The sequence below is a fragment of the Barbus barbus genome (assembly GCF_936440315.1).
Source record: "Barbus barbus genome assembly, chromosome: 27".
Taxonomy (NCBI): domain Eukaryota; kingdom Metazoa; phylum Chordata; class Actinopteri; order Cypriniformes; family Cyprinidae; genus Barbus; species Barbus barbus.
In genome coordinates this window covers 11,328,419-11,350,404 of record NC_136755.1, presented here as the reverse complement: position 1 = coordinate 11,350,404, position 21,986 = coordinate 11,328,419, and the positions used below count along the sequence as shown (strand labels likewise).

Below are 21,986 nucleotides of genomic sequence, written 5' to 3'. Positions count from 1 at the left end.
AGAAAGATTGTAAAGACATCGTTAAAATAGTCCATGTGACATCAGTGGTTCGACCTTAATTTTATGAAACCACGAGAATACTTTTTGTGCGCATAGAAAACAAAAGTTACGACTTTATTCAACAATTTCCGCTTTTCCATGTCAGTTGGTTGTGGCTAGAAGGGATACATCTACAGCCAAAAGTGATGCAAAATATCACAATAAAATTGTGCTAGTGACAGGTTTTACACACTTCAACTAAACTCTCATAAAAAAAAGCTGTCACTGGGGTGGTACCCTCCTTTCAAATGCTACTAATATGTACCTTTAATATGCACCCTTTATGGGTAAATAAAGTAATAAGGTGTACATTTTGTAAAGGTACCAACCCAGTGACAGCTTTTGTCCCCTTGAGTCCCTGTGGTGGATGCATCCCTGAGTCTGAGGGACAAAGCAGCTCTGATAGTGACCCTGAACTGATGCCCTCAGTCTGGAGAGAGATGAAGAGAGTTTAAGAGAGGATTTAGCCATTGAGTGTCTGAACAGAGGATCTCCTCAAGGATGACAGCCTTTCAGTTTCCCATGTCAGACACACGGTATTTTCAAAAGAAACATTTCACTTCACACTATATAGTGCTAAGCACGTACACGTAACCTCATCCACTACCGTGGGAAGCTGTAGGGCAAGAGCAGCCATGGTAACTAGAATTACAAGTGTCTGGCAGGAGTTTGCTGTCAGGAACGGTGCCTTACTGACCCAAGAGCTGCAGCAGCATGCCCTGCATTACACAATACCCCATCCACCCCTCTGCCTTCCTGTTGGCCTGGTGTTTTGATTCCATGGGGCCGTATGCAATTGAATTGTTTCCTGGTGTGCACATATTCATGCCAGTGAAATTGTGTGGGACAGGCAGCTCCTCTGATGCAATTACACCTACACTCTTTAAAATAAAGGTTCCTTATTGACTGTTTTTAGAAAACACTTTCAGGAAGTATTTTTTTTTAAAGTGCACTTTGTAATAATGTCAAATTAAAGGAATAGTTCACCCAAAAATTAAATTGTGTCAATAATTACTCATCCTCATGTCGTTCCAAACCTGTAAGACCTTTGTTCAGCTTCAGAACACATTAAAATATTTTTGATGAAATCTGAGAGCTTTCTGACCCTGCACAGACAGCAACGCAACTGACATCTTCAAGGCCCAGAAAAGTAGTTAGGACATCATTAAAATAGTCCATTTAACATCAGTGGTTCAACCGTAATGTCATGAAGCTACGAGAATACATTTTGTTTGCAAAGAAAACAAAAATAACAACTTTATTCAACAATTTCTTCTCTTCCATGTCAGTCTTTGACACATGTTTATGAGAGTACCATGATGCATGAATATTGTTCTTATTTGTCACGTGTCTCCTACCAACAAGGCACATGAGTTTTTACATGAGCTTCTTGTGTTTGGAACAACTTAAAAATCTGGAAGTATGTGATCCTCAGTCGTACAGATTTTACTCTGTAACTATAGCCTACTTACAAAGTGAGCAAGTTCCTAGTGTTAGATTTTAAACGTGTAGATTTTAAAAATCGTGTAGTGTATTCCAGCCTTTAGTAGCATTGCTAGCTGCTAAATACCTGCGCAAACTTTCTTCCTGCATTCACTAAAAAAGAGTTGGTTCAGAGAAGTGAAGTTATTTCTTAAGTTTTGATAAAAGGTTTGACAGTATTTTTTGCCATTTGGTTTGATACTTTATTATGAATTTATAATATGTGTCCAAATAGTTCTTGGGGCCACTGTACACATAAATGTGTGCTTGTTTGCATCTGTTCATGAGTTTTCCCAGGGTATGAACCGTATGAAGCGCATATGCTTGTTCAAACATTTCCCCTCTCCTCCCGCTTTTAGAGATGGATGGTGGCAGCAATTAGCAGCGAGCGGACGTGTGGCATCTGACCGTCGCGGGAGGCTTATGGTTTGATGTGTGAGTCAAAACGGGTGTAAGGGATCCCTTTATCCTTCCATCCTCCCCCGACTCTATCTCCTTTCATTGCCAATCCCTCTTTTATTCGGGTCTGGATCTCATTTCCAGAAAGCAAGAAGAAAGGAGCTTGAGAGAAAATCTATGAAGTCGGGCCTTTCACCATGTCTGTGCTGTTATTTTTGTTGTCCACCCGCTTCAAAGCTGAGCTTTCTTCTCGTTCTCTGTTCTGATTATTTTTCTTTCGCAAGGTTTTTCAGCATCCTCCGCTTCTCCCCCTTTCTCCTCCTCTTCCTCTGAGTTTTTGATCTTTGTCATGGCACACTTCCTCTGCTGATGACAAATTAAGGGGGAAAATCGCTGTGGAAATTGGACGAAAGCAACAGAGGGGGGAATTAAGTAAATAAATAAGTTGATCTTCAAAAATAGTTTGAAGGGGGAAAACTGAGAACAAGAGCCGGAGAACAAAGCAAACTCTGTTATTGAGCAAAGCGGCTTCTTACGCTCTTGGTTGGCCACTTCAGTGCTTTCGAAAGCCCTCCCTCTTCACCACAACAAGAACAGCTCTACAACTGAAATTAACAAGCTCATATTTGTACGATTCTCTCATAGAAAGAAGCGCATGCACACACACACGCGATCGCCCGCTTTCTGTTTTTCACACACTCGGAGTCGCACACACTAGCTAATGTGCAACTTGCATATTAAATGTTACTGCCAAATGACAGCAGCCAAAGCTCACACGGTTTTCCTCGAGTGGTAATCGTGTATTAATTTGTGCTGACACACACACCCACGCGCCCACATGCATTTAACCAGCTCTGCCACATCTTGCATGACTTTCCTCCCTTTATGTGTAAATCTTAGTGGCTGACCCCAAAATCAGCTTGTGTTTTGATGTTTCTTTTCATTTGACTCTCTGAGTGTCGGAGAGCAGAGGCCCCACTGCGAGCGCTGACAAATCCCACAGGGACTTATCTCTCCTCCAGCCACGAGAGGAATGCCAGACGCTGAGGCCTGCCCACTTTAAAGCCCACAAATGACACAGCTCCGCATTGCATGAATCTGTGTATGTATTCATGGACATGTGTCCTCAAGTACACATGCACTGAATGCATGACACATGTCACAGCTGACTGGATTATTGAGGAGGAGTCTGCTTGCTTTCACATGGCAATTCTTCTTTTTTCAGATGAAATGTATTGATGGATGTCTAAAATGATCCATAATGTCATTCATTGAGACAGTTCAGTTTATTATTTATTATTTATAGTTTTATATTTACTGCTTTATACTGCTTTTGATAATGAAATACGTGTGTGTGTGTGTGTGAGTGTGTGTGTGTGTGTGTGTGTGTGTTTTTATGACATATGAGGACACAAATTTGTATAATGACATGGGTATGACATAGGTATTACAAGGAGAAGGTGATTTATGAGGGCTTTTCTCAGTGTCCCCATAATTCAAAAGGCTTATAAATCACACAAAATGAGTTTTTTTGAGAAAGTAAAAATGTTTCCTGTAAGGGGTAGGTTTAGGTGTAGGGCGATAGAAAATACGGTTTTGTACAGTATAAAAACAATATAATTCTATGGAAGGTCTCCACAATTCACAAAAACAAACGTGTGTGTGTTGCTTGTTTTATTTATTTATTATTGTATTATTTATTTACTTATTATTTTATTTATTTTAATTATTTTATATTTATATTTATGTAATTATATTATTCAATTATTTTAGTAAGTGAAATACATGCAAATACAAATACATACACACAATAATTGGCTTTTATTTTTATATTTTAGGTTTTATACAAAGTAAATTTAGCTTTAGTCAATTTCATAGATATTTCTTAATTTCTAATTTTCTTAAACATTTATTTCAGTTAGTTGCCAAAGCAAAATTTCTCATTTTCATTCAGTTTTGTTTTTGGTTTTCATCATACATTTATATTTTGTTTTATTTCAGCTTGATTTCAATTAATGAAAATGTTTTTAATAGTTTTAGCTAACAATAACAACAATGGATTGCACAATGTCACCAAAGTTATGTTAATCAGCGTGCATGTGCTGCAAAAAAGCATAGAAACATTGGGCCCATCCAGTCAGTGACGGTCACGATACCATGATTTACACGTTCATGATGACAGTCGGCGTCTATACTACTATCAAAAGGCAGTGTGCGATTTCAGGCAGCGAGTACGGCGGCCTCCACCCTCTATCTCTGCCAGAGGAAGACAGCAGCATGTTTACTCACGCAGCCATGCCCCAAAAGATAAATAAGAAGGGCAAAAGCCAACAAGAGGAAGCAGAAAGGGCCCTTTGTGGTCGAGAGCGAGGTCCCTTTCAAGCTGTTTTCCCACAGCACCGAGCCCCCGATAGAGGGCCTGACTGCGGTAACTCTCGCTGGTGCCGGGGCCCAGACGGGCCGGGTAGGCCTCACTAGGCCACAAGCAGCCATTGTTTGTCGCCACAGAAACCAGCGTCTTCATGTCAGACATGTTTTTCTGTTTGTTTTCTTTTTTTGTCTTTAATGTGGCCAGGGGAATGTTTCCTCCCCTTCTCCCCCCAACCCATCCACATTTCTTTCCCTTTTTTCTTCTCCCTCCAAATGTTATCCTCCTCCCTCTCTTTCTTGCTCCATCTCTCTTTATTCCTCCAAAAGATTGTCATTTGTAAAGCTCTTGAGCGGTAGGCAGGCCCTATCTTTGTCATACTGTTGTGACATGCCTTTTCTTTTTTTTTTTATCTTACTTTATGAGGTTTTGGCACAAGCTCATACTTTTCCTGACTTGAAAAAGGGGGAAAAGACACTCAAAAACAACAAAACCTATCCCCAAAGAATTCTGTTGTTCCCACGCTAAGCCAATTTTCTCCTCAAGATTAAACAAGCTCCAACAACAGAAGGAAAAGGAGAAAGTGGAGAAAAGAAAGAAGATCTGGTTATGATTCGAGACTCTAAACTATGAGAGGATGCCCCACAGACATCGAATGAGAAAAACAAATCTGGAAAAAAGAGAAGTGCTTCTATTTTTAAGAGTCTAAAGAATGTCACTGTGTGCCATGACTCAAAGGATTTGCAGCTCCATGGTAATCAGTTCATTCTGACTGAGATCGTCGACCACATCACACACTACGCCATCTTTTATGAGCTGGGCAAGAGGAGGGGAAGAAACGAAAGTCAGAATAATTTATTTTGCGCTCGTAGCCAGTGCCACAGCATTGTTTTGGCAATGTTACTCTAAATGCTCTTTGGTATTTGCAACCACTGTTTATCTTAAAATGGATGTGTTTTATGTTGCTGAAATATCTCCTTGGTTTTTTGTTTAGATTTTCCAAAATGTTGTTATATCTTCACAGAAAGGGGTGAATTCACTAAATATTTGCCAAACTTTTGCGCACACAGTATTTCAGCACAAAAACGTGCCTCTTATTTTCTAAACACTGCAATTTGGTTTAAACTATGTGCTAAATATGTTGAAATTCATAAGCATTTTACATTTTACCAAACTGGTGGCTAATTCATATGAATTTGTACAGTTTCATTTGTACGTTTTCATACAATCTGCAGATGCCCCACTGATGGTTAGAATAAGCTGTGGGCCTTAAAGGTGGGGTATGTATGAGTCGGGTCGAGTACCAAAACAAATTTGTAGCCAATCAGCAGTAAGGGATGTGTCTACTCATGATGCGGAGGAGAGAGCGCTCAGTGCACATGACAGACATAAGCCGAGCCGAGCGACGACAGAAAGAAAGAGATGGTGGATAAAAAAACAGAAGAGGAAATAGTCTTCGGAACAAAAGAAGGCTTGTCGACACCAGACATGACCAGCTAAAGTGTGTCTACACTGAACGTGACAAACCGACTATTGAGAATCATTTGAAATTTGTGTCAATACATCATAAATAGAATGCGGCAGCAGTTTACTGTCTGGGATTTGTCGTGTCTTGGCACGGCATCCAATGTAGACAGCATCACTGATTATAATGAGTTCTATAGTTCTATAGTATATTTTGTTGCGCTGCGCCACTCGCGTCCAGTGTAGACACGGTGTTACGATAAGGCAAGAAGTAGGACCCGTGCAAATATCGGATCAGCTTTCCAGTGCGGGAGAGAACTCAAGGAGCAGGAAGGCCTGTGATCGGATGCCGAGGTTGCTCTGTTTCTTCTTGATAGGTGAGTGACGTTGGTTTTGCTTTATTTCACAGAACTAATCGTTGCCTGGGTTGCGTACATATATGTGTGGGGCGGAGCTATCTAAATAGGGGCGAGACCCTTTTGGGGTAGGGGCGTGTTTGTTTTAGTGATTTGAAATATCAACGTTGGCTACCAGAAATCACTTACCCCACCTTTAATTTAAAGGTACACTAACATTTGATGCTCTAGCAGTTAATAAAACAAAATGCATGCATCTTGCAGAAGAACATTGTAGCCTGTTTATGTATACAGCAATGCAGGTACTGGGATACTCCACAGCTGCTGTCATCCCAACAGGCCTGAAATAGTCCAAATATAAACACGCACTAAGGATTGAAAGCACAATAGCTGTCATTGGGATGGTACCTTCTCAAATGGTACACATTTTTACCTTACTTTCCCCTAAAGGGTGCATATATTACCTTTCCAAAAGGTACTTCCCCTTTCGTATGCACTAATTAAAGGTCGTACCATAGTGATTCAGGATAAGACAAAAAAAAAAATACAGATTGGGAGATGGATTCACAATGTACTCGCTCATCATATAAATTTAGTAAATTTTGGACAAAAAAGTTACATAGTGTACCTTTAAATTAAATTGCAATGCAAACCTTTTATATAACACATTCCTTTCTATATAAATTAGGCTTGTGTCTTATTCACAAAGCTCAATGCTATCTGTCTGCTGCAGTTAACATTGCACTGTAACCGCCTACAGAAAGACGATGCTTAACAATGGTTTGGGTCAACCAGCTTTGTCAGAGAACCCATGCTGGTTGAACTGCCTGACCAGCTAAATTAGCAGCTAGACCAACGCTTACCACCAAACCAGCCTGCAAGCTTCTCTTTTTGGCAGGATTAGGAGATTGTTTTATTTTAATTCATTTCTAAATTTTATTTTTAGCTATAACATTCTAACATCTTTTCAGTTTATCAGATATATTATTGATGCCTCATGTATAATTGATGTATGAAATAATGCAAACTATATATGGAAGTGGACAGACTAATAATAAAGAATGATTGAAGAGCATGTAGAATGCATCATACATAGTCATGTCATGGCTATATATGTTTTTAAAGCTAAGTCTAATGACTGAAACACCTAGACATTAAATGAGATGTATTTGCCTTACACTTTGCATTGGAAAAGCTGCCATAGCATTCCAATGAAAAGCTAATTTTAGCTTTCCAAGAAGAAGAGATTATACAGAGTGTGCAGGAGGTGTGGATGAAAGGATGGGTTTAGCGTATATGTGCTTACACAGCCTGAAATAGTTGGCTAAAGATGCTAATATAGGCTAATGCTAGTTGATCAGTTTATGCTTGATGAACAGCCAATCACAAACTAGCAAAAACAGCTTAAAGTTACCATCTTTACTATAACTGATTAATGTAATGGCTCTTTGATATCTTAATATGTGAATGTCTGTTTAGATTATGCAGACCATTTTGAATCTGAAAATGTCAAAAGCTCAAGTATGCACAGTTGTTGGGTTATGAGCTGAGTTTGGATAGTGGTTGAGATTTGTTGTACATGTCAACTCAGGCTTTAGTCCGGGTCTTAGTTTTGGATTAGCTCAGTGTTAGTTTGGTCTTAGTTTCAGTGTTTGGTGAGTGTTGGAGAGCTGTCAGTCTGTGGTCAGCCTGCATGATATTGAGGGCTGCAGGCCTCCGGCTCTGTCCACCACGCTGCTATGTTTGAACTTAATTACAGCCAGTCGGCCCTGTCATTACACCCCAGAGCAGCCGAGCGACGGCCGGCCCGTAGGTAGTGGCGGCAGAATCCCAAACAACAGCATGCAGTCACACACTCTCTTGGGTACAGCAAACACACATTGGGATAGACTCAGACTTATCCAAACCACACAGAAACAAACAGAAATACAGATGCGAGCAAGACCATTGTCACGCACGCCACATTAACACAAAGAAAATCCTTGCCTTATGCAGACACAGATTATCATACATACTAAAGTCATAATATAATCATTGTGTTCTGTCATTGACAGAACTGGGGCAGTAGTTAATGGAATAGTTGACCAAAAATTAAAATCATTATTACATTTTATAATAATATATATATATATTGTTCCAAGCTCATACGCTGTTAATTTTTATTGGAACCCATAAGTTTTGTAAAACATTTTTCATAGCACTGACCAGGAGATTTCAAACCAAAAATGGCAATGCATATTAAATACACAAAACGTTTAGGATTTGTAAGTTTTTGGCATGTTTTTTTTTTTGTGTCTCTTATGCTCACCAAGGTTGCATTTATTTGATCAAAAGTATAGTAAAAACAGTAAAATTGTGAAATATTGTTACAATTCAACTGTTTTCTATTTGTATAGATAAAAAAACAATTATTCCTGTTATGCGAAGTTGAATTTTCAGAATCATTACTCTAGTCTTCAGTGTCGCATTCAGAAATCAATCTAATTTGTTGATTTGGTGCTCAAGAAACATTTCTTATTATTATCAGTCGAAAACAATTGTGCTGCTTAATATTTCTGTGAAAACCCTGAATTTTACATTCATTCATTCATTTAACAGCGTGAAAGCATTGTAACAATGTTTGTTTTACTGTCACTGTTCAATTTGATCAATTTGCTGAATAAAAGTAAAAAATAAAAAATCCTACTTCCCCTAAATGTTTGAACCATGTATATATTATAACATAAAATGATAGAAATAGAAATAAATATACATAAATAAAGATATTTGTTTTAATTTTGGATTAACTATTCCTTTAATAAATTGAGGAAGGAGAATGAAAAGTCAATGAGTGCAGCTGATCTAGACGGCAAAGCTCTGCTTGTGGCCGGAAGCATGTGGTTGAAGCAACAGCAATTATTACTCTCCTTTGCCTCAAATAAATGATAATAAAAAGGCTGACATGTTTATTTCTGGCAGTCGTCGGCCTGGGAGAGAAAGTTAAAGCGCGCGGGGCACAATGAGACATCGTCTCCGAATGACACAAGGACATTAAGTGGTAATTACAGAGAGAGACGAGATTTCCTTTCTGACCACAGAGGAGAGTGGTGTCTTCAGACTGCAGAGGGGCGCCGTTCCTATTAAGGCCCCGAAATTGGTATCATATCACCAAGACCCCCCAACTACACCCCCCATCTGATGTCTAGATCCTCCAGACTCTTTGTGGTGTATTATGACCGTTCCACCTCAAACAAACACACCCACCTACCCGCCCACAGCACACATACACACAAAAGAGACAGTCAAGGCTGTGTCTCAGATCTTGTGATCAATGTGCGAGGGGTCTGTGCTGGTGCAACAAAACAAATTCCTGAAATTCTGGGATAATTCAAACATTTCACGCTGCAGTTTTTGCACCCATGAGAGGCAGTGCTCGGGAATAGAAAATGCCACCATGTCATGGCAATCTCTCCCCATTGTCTCTCTCTTTAATCAGTGCTCTTCTGTGGCTCTAAATATCCCCATGGTGTGCATCTACGCCTGGGAAAAAGCAGCTCTTTGCCCCGCTCGGTGCCGAAACATGCCATCAAACCACACTGTCTGCCTCCTCGCATATGATGACAGGAAAATTTTCACTTGCATCCTTCAATCTTAATATATAGGAGCACCTAAGATGTCTGAGAATGGCACAAAAACTTCCATCTCCCACCATATTTATGACACATCCTGAAGCGGCGAATCAAAAGCACTCATTTTGTTTCTTTTATAGGCTACATCTTGAAGCATGAGCTTCCGCGTTTGGTTCTAGGTTGTTTAAGTTGGAAAACATATATAGGAGTTACAAGGATGAATAGAGTTTTATGCCTTACAGCAGACACATATTAGCAAACACCTGTAAGTCACAAAATAATAATTGTTTTCTCTCATTGTGTTTTATTGACAAAACTGGAGTGTATGCAATGGAATTGATGACCTAAAAAGAAAATTGTCAATATTATATTTTAGAATAATTTATATTATATTGTTCCAAACCCATTCCATTTCATTTTATTGGAACTGAGAGAAAAAGAAAAAAAAAATTTTTCGAAGAATTTTAATCATACAGTAGTATGGGGTTAGGGGTTGGTTAGATTTTTTAATGCTTTTGAAAGGACTTTTTTATGCTCTCCAAAGCTGCATTTATTTGATCACAAATACACTGCTTTTCATTTTACTGTACTTTAAATTGTAATTTATTTCTGTGATGACAAAGCTGATTTTTCAGCAGCCCTATTTATGAAACAACGCATTGTCTTTTCACAAAAGATGACAGGAAAATATTCACTTGCAACTTTCAGTCTAAATATATATCATAATAAGAAGCACCTTAGAATGATCTGAGAATGGCAAGAAAAAAACAACAACAAAAAACACTCTTATTTTGGTCGTTTTCGGGGCCACTCCATCTTGAAGCCTGAGCGTTTGATTCAGGGTAGTTTCAAGTTTACAGTATTCGGGGACAACCTCTGGTTTGTATGTAGGAATTATAAGGATGAATAGAGTTTTATGAGGTGCTATAAATTTCATTTTCAAAAGAGGGTGTATGGCGGCTTATGTCCACTCGCCTACCCTGCGGTTTAGAGAGGCCACCGTGAAGCCTTTGTGCTCTGTGGCTTTACCATGGGAAAATTTTTCAAACAAATAACTCACCCGGTGACCCATCAGTGTTAAAAATCACTTTTGAGTGCTGTGGATTGTGATGCATGGGTGCGGTGCAGCTTGCAGGAACTGCATGTTTGTTTTATCTCGGTCCAAATGTTAAAAAACAGCTATTTTGGGGCTAAAGAGAGCAAATAAACACACATTTCATTGCAGACAATGGGGGTAGGCACATGGTCTGACATGAGCTGGCAGTACGGGCATGTTAGGATATGGGCATTGTGAAGACATCAGTCCTCACTCAGAGCGGGATCTATTTCAGAGCAGATGTGAGCTTGTCATCTTGCCCCCACAATGGTGGTCGACCACTATGCTGAAAAATAAACTACTTCTCATGAATGTGCTGTTCATCATCCTGTCGTCTGTGTAACAGCGGTGTAAATCTGCACTTGCTGAAATTCTTGGCAGTGCCAACTGTTTCAGGGATTTTGCTCCCTCATCTGGTGATATTGTTTATTGCACTTTTTTCATTGCCTTTGTTTTGTCAGTGTAGTCTTGATATGAAGGGGATAAAGAGCGTAAATAATTGAATAATTTAGATGCTTTTCAGCTTTTCTTTTTGAAACAATCTTTTAGGTCATAGCCTACATTGACTCATGTAGTCAGCACTTTTGACACTATGCTATATGTCACAATCACAGTACACTGTACAACTAGTGTATGCATTATTTACTCATCTATAGAGAGTTCAAATAAAATGAGATGGTACATTAACATTTGGTGCTTCTATGGACAAAGACATTCTTCAAATATCTTCTTTTGCAAGATGAAGTCTTACAGCTTTAAAACATGAGGATTTATTTTTTTATTTTTGAACAAACATTTCCTTTTGAAATTCTGCCTTGACAGACATTAGACCACATCAGTCAGGCAGAGATATGTTTAAAAAGAAATACTCTAAAAAAAGTAATTTGATTACTGTACTCTAAAAAGTGTTGCATTACTTCTTACAAATAACTTTCTGAATCCCATCTGCATCTGATGGGGGGGCATAGGACTGCAACTGATCCTGTTCAACCTCTCTCGCGCTTTGGATTTTGAGCAATAGTGCTTCGACGACTGTACAGTGGGCATTGTGAGTATAAACCAGTGAACGAATGGCTGATAGCCGACGTTGTACACTATATAGGGGGTAGGGAGCGATTTCTAATAACACTGCGCCCGCTGCTATGGAAGCGACGGGAAGTACAACATCGAAATCAGGAAGCTGTCAATCAGGCAGACATTTTTAAAAGACCACCATGAGGAACCTATGTGAGGAACAACCAAACAGACACCTAAACGTAAGCATAAACAAGTGGGTTTATAGCATCAGAGGGTGAAAGAATTTGTGTTAAAGCCGTTCTTTATAATGGAGTGGGCTTTGTTTCGTATATGCTCGCCGCTGTTTCTTATGCTGTTGTAAAACAGAACGACTGCTAAAATCGTATTTCTGTTGCTCCTCAATTATATCCGCCGATATGTAGCGCGAGTTGATTTGGTTCAGATAACGTACTTTTGATTCTGTGACGGTGATATAACCTCTAACTTCATCTATAGAAAGTAAATTGCACTTTAAATGTTTGTATAATGTATTTTGCGTTAATTTACAATAGCATGTTGATATGATAGTCAGTATAATCTTAATGTGGTCAGACTTCTGAAATTGAGTGATAATTTGAAGTATGAGTTGCATTTAGGTTTATGAGTATAATGCAATTTTTCAATTGTTGCGGGTTCCATATATAATTGTTTTTGGTTTAAAAAGATATGATGTTTTAGGCTCAAAGCACAGATTACATGCTTTCTGTGAATGTAATTATTGCAAATGTAATTGTTATTATTTTCCCATATCGTAGTGTGCTTTCAACCAACTGGTATAGTTAGTGTGACAAAAAATGGGCACATTTCTAGGGACAGGACCGCTAAAACCAGAACCGCCTCTGGAAAATGGGGCACCCTGTTTTATCTCTTTGTGATGAAGGTAATAGCAGTTTGACAGTATGGAATTATTTCATAGAATAGGCCTATCGTTCTCATGAACACTGATTTATATGTTCACCTTTATTCCTCCAGAGAAACACATGGCTCTAATACAGTGAATATGGAGGTTCCTTCCTACCTGTCCCGGCTCTTGTCCGAGCTAAATGAACAGCGTAAGAGGGACTTCTTCTGTGACTGCAGTATCATAGTAGAGGGACGTGTTTTTAAAGCACATCGTAATATACTCTTCGCCAGCAGTGGTTATTTTCGGGCACTGCTGGTGCATTATCTGCAGGACAATGGTCAGAGACACAGCACAGCCTCCCTGGACATCGTCACAGCCGAGGCATTCTCCTTCATCCTAGACTTTCTTTATTCGGGTCGCCTGGACCTGCGCAGCAACAATGTCATTGAAATAATGTCAGCTGCGAGTTACCTGCAGATGACCGACGTGGTGAACTTTTGCAAGGGCTACATCAAGTCATCCCTGGAGATCTGTAACAGGGAGAGGGAGAGACACAAGGACTTCAATGATCGTGAAAACCCAGTTTCAGCCACTAGTGCTCCTGTGCCGTCCACTTCTGATGCCGACCAAAGGACCTGTCAGGTCACCGAGGCCCTCAGCCCTGATGACGCCCCAACAGCTGCTGTCTGCATGCCAGCGGCCACCAGTAGTAAAGACTCCGAAGGGGAAAACTCCCAAGGAGCTTTTCCCAACCATGCTCCCATGAGTGCTCCACTGAAGATCAGTCCAGGCCCAGATTTAGTCAACTCATCCACCCCAGGATTGCTTCTAGGTTTGGTGAATCCCAAAATAGAGTATGACCCTGATGAGGAGGGCGAATCTTCACGGGAATCCAAAGACACGACTCTTTATCAAGGACCAAATCAGGATGAGGAGAGAACTGTTAATACTAGTCCAGCTCCAAGCACTGAGCATTCATCCGTATCCTTTGCTAACTGCCCAATGAAGCAGTTTCCAGATGTGCTGTTCAGAGCAGGGATGAACCCTAACCGTGAAGAACACTTTTCCCAGAGTTTGGGGTACGTCGGTGGATTTGGTCGTGGCGAGGATGTGCTCGGTCCCGCGGGACCCTGTGGGATGGAGATTCAGAATGACTGGTATGGGGATGATCCAGGTGAGAGATGCTGAATAAAATTGTTGTACTAAAACAATTGCTGTGTCTTAAATTGCATGCTGTAACTTGCTACAAGACAAAATAAAGTATGTTTTATATAGTATGAATGATGTACTACATCCAAGATGTTTTCACTGTCATCTGAACTCTGGTGTCAGTCGCGTCATTTCACTGCCATTCTCAAATCCTCCTGTGGCCTCATGGGATAGTAAAGTGTTAATCAGATGCTACTTCAGATGAGATTCTAAAATGTGCAAGTCATCCGGAGACTTTTTGCTTACTGTTTTATGAATACCTTGCATTCAGACATACTACTTGGCTCATATGCTGTTTTTCTCCTACTATATAGTATGGAATTCGGATGCAGGGATTTATTTTTTAATTGTGTTGTAATATATGTGTGTGTGTGTTTACATAGGGAGGCTGCACAAATGTCCGTTCTGTCCATACACGGCCAAACAGAAGGGTATTTTGAAGAGGCACATCCGCTGCCACACAGGAGAAAGGCCGTATCCTTGTGAGGTCTGCGGCAAACGTTTCACAAGACAAGAACATCTTCGCACTCATGCAATTTCTGTAAGTCTTCATAAGACTTGGGAAATATCTGAATGTGTAGCTGTAGAGCAGCAAAGGGTCAATTGTTTGCTTGTGAGGTTAATGTTTAACTGCATTGAAAGTATTGCACTCATTTAACTGAACTTGCTGTAAGTCAGTTTGTTTTTGTTCTACAGACAAGAACATGATCAAGTGGTAGTGTTATACACAATAATCCTGTTGCTGTACTTAACTGTGGTTAATTAATTCCAGAGAAAGGCATGTTTTATGCGAACACTAGAATTCCAAAGTATTGAATCTCTCAGAAATAGTCATGCCTTTTATATTAATTCAAATTATTCTGGTCAAGGATTAATCAAAAATAACATTAATCGAAGAATCCTTTGTTTTGATAATATAATGTATAAATATATGTCTCTCTGTATAGGGGAATTTAATCAAAGTTGAATTAAGTAACAAATTTCAAACAAAAAAACTATGAAATTTTACTCATGAAAGTAACTATTAATGAATTTGTTTTTGGAATGCATTAATACAAATGCACTACCTTTTAAAAACGTAATGTTTTAAAAACATGAAATTGATGTGATTTAAATATTTAAAGCTCCATATTATTGTTTGGCCTATACATTAATTTTTACTAATTGTCAAGTAGTTGTCATTAATGTCAAATTGCTTTATTTTTTCCATTCCATTTTGTCTTTGAGAAGAGAATTAAAAATATTTCCTTTTGAGATTTTGTTAAGTAAGTGAAACTTCATGTATATTTTTGTTTTGAAGGTCCATCGCTCCACCTGGCCCATTGTGTGCAAAGGCTGTCGTCGAGTTTTCTCAGGCATTGTGTCCCAGGGAATGAAGCGATTTGGACTTTGTGATGGCTGCACCTTTGTTACTACAACCAATGAGGATCCCTCCTCCATGAACCTCAGCATCCAGTCTGAATCTATGGAGAGGGGCACTAGAGACTCTGACTGGCCCGTGTTTATGGTGGAAGGGGACGAAGCGGAGGCAAGCGCTAGTACTGCTGGACAGGATGATAAGCAGAATGTTACAAAGCAGCTTTCAGAGAATGGCACTCTATTGTAGATTAATTTCCACAGTTGCACTTGGATCCTTACCAAATGAAAAACAAAAAAGAGACTAAAGGAGGGTGTGTTCAACATTCTACCGGTAACAATACCAGTTTAGTCACTTTTTCTTCATATTATTTGTGGGTTAGAAAAGATGGTTAATTTTTTGGTGCAATTTAAAAGATTAATTTGTATTGGAAACACTACACAGCTGGGAAAGCTGTCAAACATTATGTTTGGGTTTAGTACAAATCTGCACTGGCTAATTATAAGGGATTATGAACATATTTTGCTGTATGACAAAAAGGCCACAACAGATTTTAATGAATAAATATTATTATGCTTTAAAGTGAACTGCCTTAAAAACTTTCAGGGACCATTTCAGTGGTCTTGTCAATTGATTTGTTTCATTATAAGTGTTATGAGTATCATCATGTTTCAAAAGAAAAAATATTTTGTCATCATGAACCTAAAAACATGTTATTGGCCATTTAGGGCATTCAACTTTATTATTATAATTTATTTATTTAAATTGTTGTTGTTGTTGTTTTTTTTTTAGAAGGCTGATAGGTAACGGAATCAGGGATTGAAGACGAAATTCAGAAATGATGAAGGCTAAAATGCCGCTAAATCAAAAATGTTTACAAACATTATAAACACAGTTATTAGTTTCTCTCCACAACAAATCCTCTAAACTTAAGGCTGCTATAAAAGGCTATAAAAACGTCAATCCAAAAACAAATTAAAGGTGAAACTGATGCCTATACCTTTCTCACTCGGCACGAATCTACTTTCTGCCGTCTCGTTTTCCTTTCCGAGAACACAATCAACTGTAGGCTTAACTCAGCATATTTTTTTCTTTCGTTTTGTTAATCTGTCAATGATTTACGTGAAATATATTTAGTGTATCGGCATATATATATTCCTTTTTATGTAAGCCTATAGTTTTCTTGTGTTTTCTGCGTTCACAGAAGCGCCACAGGTGCGTAAGATCTGTTGAATCCATCTTCCACTGTCGTCAGATAAACTCTAGCACCGGTGTTCTGATGATTTGTGCACCCTGTCAGATTTAGCTACCTCCCATTAACACAGATGGTAGCAGAATTCATTGCCATTGCGACTAGAGTTCACACCTGAGCGCGAGCGGCATTTCACTCGCTGGATGCTCAGAATCACATTTGCAGTCTGTACTACTTGAATTCCTGATTGGTTGACAGCACATTTCAAATATTAAATGGAACGATAAAATAACGTTATTAACCAGTTAATGGCCATTTCAAATTTTCGATTCTGTTCGGAACTATAAAATTAGATTGCGTTTCTGTTTCCGGTTCTGTTCCAGTCAAAATTTCGTTCGTTTCCGGTTTTCGTTCCTTGAACCGGTTCAGCCCTGAACAGAAATACAGCATAACCATAATTATACAGGGTTATAGATTTTTACAGGCACATTTTGACCTTGTAATAAAATACAATGCAAGACAGTTTATTCATTTTGATACCTTACAACTTAATTATTGTTTAGCCTATACATTACTTTGTTGCTAGGCTTCTTGTCAAGAGGAAGTCAGACTGCTTTATTTTTTCCATTTCATTTTGTCTTTGAGAAGATAATTAAAAATTTTCTTTTAAAATAAAAAAAGTTAAAATGAGTGAAACTTCATTTATTAAATGACATTTCTCCTGTTTACAAAAGGATGAGATCCGAAACCCTTTGACCAGCATTCGATTAAATGACTATTGAGCCGGTTAGTTCAGTGCAGAGTCCTCCTCGGCATATAAGAATTAGACGGTCTAAGTGCGCGTGGCTAATGTTCCCTCCCTCACAGTCAAAACTTACTTTTGGAAAAATAATTTGTTCAAACAAATCTTTATATTATTTGGCTTTCTATTAATGCAATCCAATTAATTGCAGCCGTCTACAATCTCCCTGTGGCTTAAGTTATCGGCAGGTTTAGGTTTAAGTAATTTACAGCAAAACAAAAGATTACATCCTTTCATGTCCTAAAACATTATTTTTGTCTTAGATGTCATAATAAATTCAAAAAAGCTCCTGACTCGTTTTGTGGGGAGTTGTTTCTGCAGGTAGCTCATGTCATGTGTTGTAGTCATATGTTTCATGTCATATGATAAACCAGGAAATACAAACAGGTTATTCGGGTTTTGTTTCACCGGTATATATAGCCTAGTGCGGAAGTCGGTGCATACTGACATTAGTACTTTAGATTCACCTTTACTAATCACAGTGCAATAAACGTTCACGTCTGTGAAGTTCACTTGTGATCGATCATGCAAGTGACTCAGATATCGCTGTTTCTTTGTCTACTATCATGCACATCATCTCTCGGGACTCGATATTCGCCCGACTGGGCCAGTTTGGACTCCAGACCTATCCCTGAATGGTACGACGAGGTGAAGTTTGGGATCTTCGTGCATTGGGGGGTGTTTTCAGTGCCAGCGTTCGGCAGCGAGTGGTTCTGGTGGTACTGGAAGGGAGCACAAAACCCCAGTTATATCCAGTTCATGACCAAAAACTACCCTCCTGGATTCAGCTATACAGACTTCGCTCCTGAATTCCACGCACAGTTTTTTGATCCTGACGAGTGGGCTGATATCTTTGAAGCTTCAGGAGCAAAGTATGTATTTAACATATGGGTTGCAGTGGTGGTTCCTGAGTTCTATATATTTATGCTTTTGCTTGTTATTCTCCATTCAGATATGTGGTCCTCACAAACAAACACCACGAAGGGTTCACAAACTGGGGGTCCCCTTACTCCTGGAATTGGAATTCTGTTGATAATGGACCTCACAGGGATCTGGTTGGAGATTTGGGCGCTGCGATAAGAAAGAGGTATTGGCCTCATTTACTAAACAGGGCAAATTAGCGTGAGAGCGCAAACAAGCAGAGCCAATGATAGCCTGACATGCGGGTCTACTAAAAACAAGAAGAGTAAGCTTTTGGCGTTAAATAATGGCACAAATACCTGCCGCAAAAAAAGTAAATCACCCTGCATGATGCATTTAAAAACTCCCATAAATTTTGCATCCGAGAGGAAAACTACAAAAATTAGGTCAACTGCAAATATAACTGTCAACACCTTTTCATTGCTAATGTCAGCAAATCCTTGCGCTAAATCTGGCACTGTGCTCTAGATTGGTTCTAAAAGTTACATTAATGTATTAGTGAGGTTTTGAGTATTTTTTTTTTCTTGAATTGTAAATATGTGCAGTGAACTGTATCATTCTTTGACCGAAACAGTGGAAATGTTTAATATCTTCATAGTATCTGTAACTTTTTGTATTAGGTCTCTGCATTATGGACTCTACAACTCGCTGTATGAATGGTTCAATCCCATCTACTTGAGTGACAAGCAGTCTGGTTTCAAGACCCGGGATTATGTTGTAAAAAAAGCCATGCCAGAGCTCTACGAACTGGTCAACAGGTAAATTTGCATCAGTCATGTGATGATACAGGGGTGGAGAACGAAGAGCAATTGTTTGACAAAAGTCAGACTTGTCTGTGCAAAGATCAACCTTTACAGTCTACCTATATAGTGTGACATTAACTGGTGATGTTTTTGATGATTCAGGTACAAGCCAGACTTGATTTGGTCAGATGGGGACTGGGAAGCACCTGACACTTATTGGAACTCTACAGGATTCCTAGCCTGGCTCTACAACGACAGTCCGGTCAAAGTGAGATCATGCATCATGTTGTTCTTATTTTAAAACTGTGTCTCAAATTGTAATTGAGATCATAATGCCTGAATTATTTCACTCTTTACAGGATGTGATAGTGACCAATGACAGATGGGGGTTAGGCTGTTACTGTAAACATGGAGGTTATTACAACTGTGCTGACAAGTTCACTCCTGGACAGCTGCCCAATCACAAGTGGGAGAAATGTCAGTCAGTGGACACAATATCATGGGGGTATCGGCGAAATATGAAGCTTAGCGAACTGATGGATCTACCATCCATTATAAAGGTGAGATGTGTTGCTAACAGACCAAAGTTCTTGCCTTAGAATAGATGATATTACTAGATTCATGTGTTGTAAATAATGTATTACATATGAATAAAACATGGACACAAAAGCATATGCAAGTTCAAATGGTTCCTAATGACTGTTATATATTGTGACCACAGGACATGGTCTACGTCGTGGCATTAGGAGGGAATTACCTGTTAAATGTGGGGCCCACATCAGACGGCTTGATTGCACCTGTCTTTGAGGAACGTCTCAGAGGGATTGGAGCCTGGCTGAAGGTCAATGGTGAAGCCATCTATGCAACTAAGCCTTGGAGAGTTCAGGCTGAGAATGCTACTGTTCCCGTCTGGTGTGTTGATTGTTTTTAAACTTCCTCTTATCTGTCTGTGCCTTACAGTTCCATTAAAAAACTTTCAGAAGCTGAACTACTTGGTATAGGGATGTTCATTTTAACCGTTAACCGACCGATAAGAATTTTGACAATCGATTAATACAATCAGTTAAACGGTTTAAAATCACTTTATTTATTTATTTTTTTCAGTAATTTATCAAAATATTTTAAAAGGTTTGCTGCATGGTTAAAATAAGATAGCGTATTAAAAAAAAATAGAGAGAGAGAGAAAAACAAAAGTCACCTATAAGTCGCATTTTATTATTTCATTCAGAAATAGGCCGACGCGAATTACAAACATTATAATAAACACTGTAAACATACTGTATTTATACTGTAGGGATGGTCATTAATTGAAACTCAAATGTAAATATTCTAATATTTTGAAATACTGATTTTTGACTTTCATGAGCTGTAAGCTCTAATCATCAAAATTAAAACAAAAAAACTTTTGAAATGTTTTACTTTACATGTAATGAATCTAAAATATGGAAGTTTCACTTTTTGAAATAAGTTACAAGAAAAAATTAACATTTTCACGATATTCAAATTTTTGAAAATGTACATGTGTGTGTGTGTGCATATATATTATATATAGAGAGAGAGGGAGCGCGCCTAGCTTTATGTTTGTCTCCGCTCGCAGAAGTGGTGCAGGTGCGTGATGTGATAGCTATGATGACCATGTGAATCCTCATGTTCTGTTTGTTGCTTTTTGCACATGTAAAATTAATCCCTGGAAAACAAATGCTAGTATTTTTAACGGGGCACAGACACTTATTCTTTCTAATTTAATTCAGTTCTAATTTAAAATAATCTTGTTGGTTAACGGTTAATAATCGGTTAAGGAGCGTCTGTTGTCGGTAAGGAAAAATAACCGAAATGAACATCCCTCACTTGGTATTTACCCCTTTAGATGTGAACACACACTTTTGTCCAAAAAATATTTCACATGTCTGTAAACATCATATGGTTGGCATAAAATATTGGAGTACTTCTAGGTCTGTTTTTTTAAGCAGCCTGGATTCCTGTAAAATGAGTCAATCATAATCTTGCTTCCTTCTCTGCCTGTTCCTGGAGTCTTGGTTAGCAATTTTAGTGTTTTAAATTTTCCTTCAATTCCAGGTATACATCAAAAAGCAGCACTGTGTATGCGATCTTCACCTCCAACCCCATGCAGAACTCCTTTACTCTTTCTGCGCCCAAAACCTCCAACAGTACTGTGGTAAATATTTATAAATTCATCATAATTTAGGAATACAATGTGTTTTTCTTTAATGCAATAAAAATACACTTCATTGATATAAAATGCATTTCATCTCTGTTCAGGTGACTTTGTTGGGGAACCCTGAACCTTTGAAATGGGCTCCTCTGCATTCAACAGGACTGATTGTTCTGTTGCCTGATCTGCCTTTCACACCCGCTGATGCCTGGACCCTCAAGCTGGATGAGGTGGCCTAAAGCCTTTAACACCATTTTGTAGATTTGAATAAATTGTATTGATTTTAAGAATGTTTTTTATAAATCAAGTTTTTATTGTATTTGATTGCACAATAAACTGACCAACTGAATGAAACCTCAGAACCAATTGTGATTTTAAGATTCTTCGTTTTATGCTTTTCATAACTTGATATAACATTGCTAAAGAAATACCTTGGAGCCCATGCTTAAAACTGAAATGCCATTTCAGCGGATGCTAATGTCATTTAAGTATTTGTCTAAAACAAATTAACGAGACCGACTGGCCCATGTTTATGGTGGAAGGAGATGAAGCGGAGACGACTGCTATTACTCCTGGACGGGATGATAAGCAGAAAGTTGCAAAGCGATTTTTTTGTTGCAAAACACTTTTTACTTAATATTATTTGTAGAATAGAAAATACTGATAAATATTTGGTGGAATAAAAATTTACTGGAATAGGAAAACATAACAGCTTGGAAAGATGCAACCAATATGTTTGAGTTTAGTACAAATTTACAGTGGCTAATTATGGATTATGATAATTTTTTTCAATTCATTTTTTAGTGATCTGCCTTAAACACATTTAAAGGACCAATTTAGTGGTCTCATTTCATTTGCTTGATTAAATTAGTGTTAT

At 38.6% G+C, this 21,986-nt stretch overlaps 2 protein-coding genes across 3 annotated transcripts; both read left to right on the top strand.

Annotated features, from left to right (window-relative positions):
- Positions 1-11,776: 11,776 nt before the first annotated feature.
- On the top strand, positions 11,777-17,138 carry LOC306847685 (zinc finger and BTB domain-containing protein 8B-like). 2 transcript variants are annotated; one of them, XM_079381789.1, is made up of 5 exons: positions 11,777-12,068; positions 12,624-12,748; positions 12,841-13,886; positions 14,305-14,462; positions 15,222-17,138. In XM_079381789.1, exons 3-5 carry the CDS (start codon positions 12,869-12,871, stop codon positions 15,525-15,527), a joined length of 1,482 nt encoding a protein of 493 aa, XP_079237915.1. In that variant the 5' UTR covers positions 11,777-12,068; positions 12,624-12,748; positions 12,841-12,868; the 3' UTR covers positions 15,528-17,138. The 2 variants fall into 2 exon arrangements, with proteins under 2 accessions (XP_079237915.1, XP_079237914.1); XM_079381788.1 differs by having other exon boundaries at positions 11,777-12,082.
- On the top strand, positions 17,119-21,473 carry LOC306847687 (tissue alpha-L-fucosidase-like). The gene is made up of 8 exons (XM_079381791.1): positions 17,119-18,144; positions 18,225-18,359; positions 18,814-18,951; positions 19,099-19,204; positions 19,296-19,496; positions 19,658-19,848; positions 21,013-21,112; positions 21,217-21,473. The coding sequence occupies exons 1-8, from the start codon at positions 17,798-17,800 to the stop codon at positions 21,346-21,348; spliced, it is 1,350 nt and encodes a 449-aa protein (XP_079237917.1). The 5' UTR covers positions 17,119-17,797; the 3' UTR covers positions 21,349-21,473.
- The last annotated feature ends 513 nt before the right edge of the window (positions 21,474-21,986 follow it).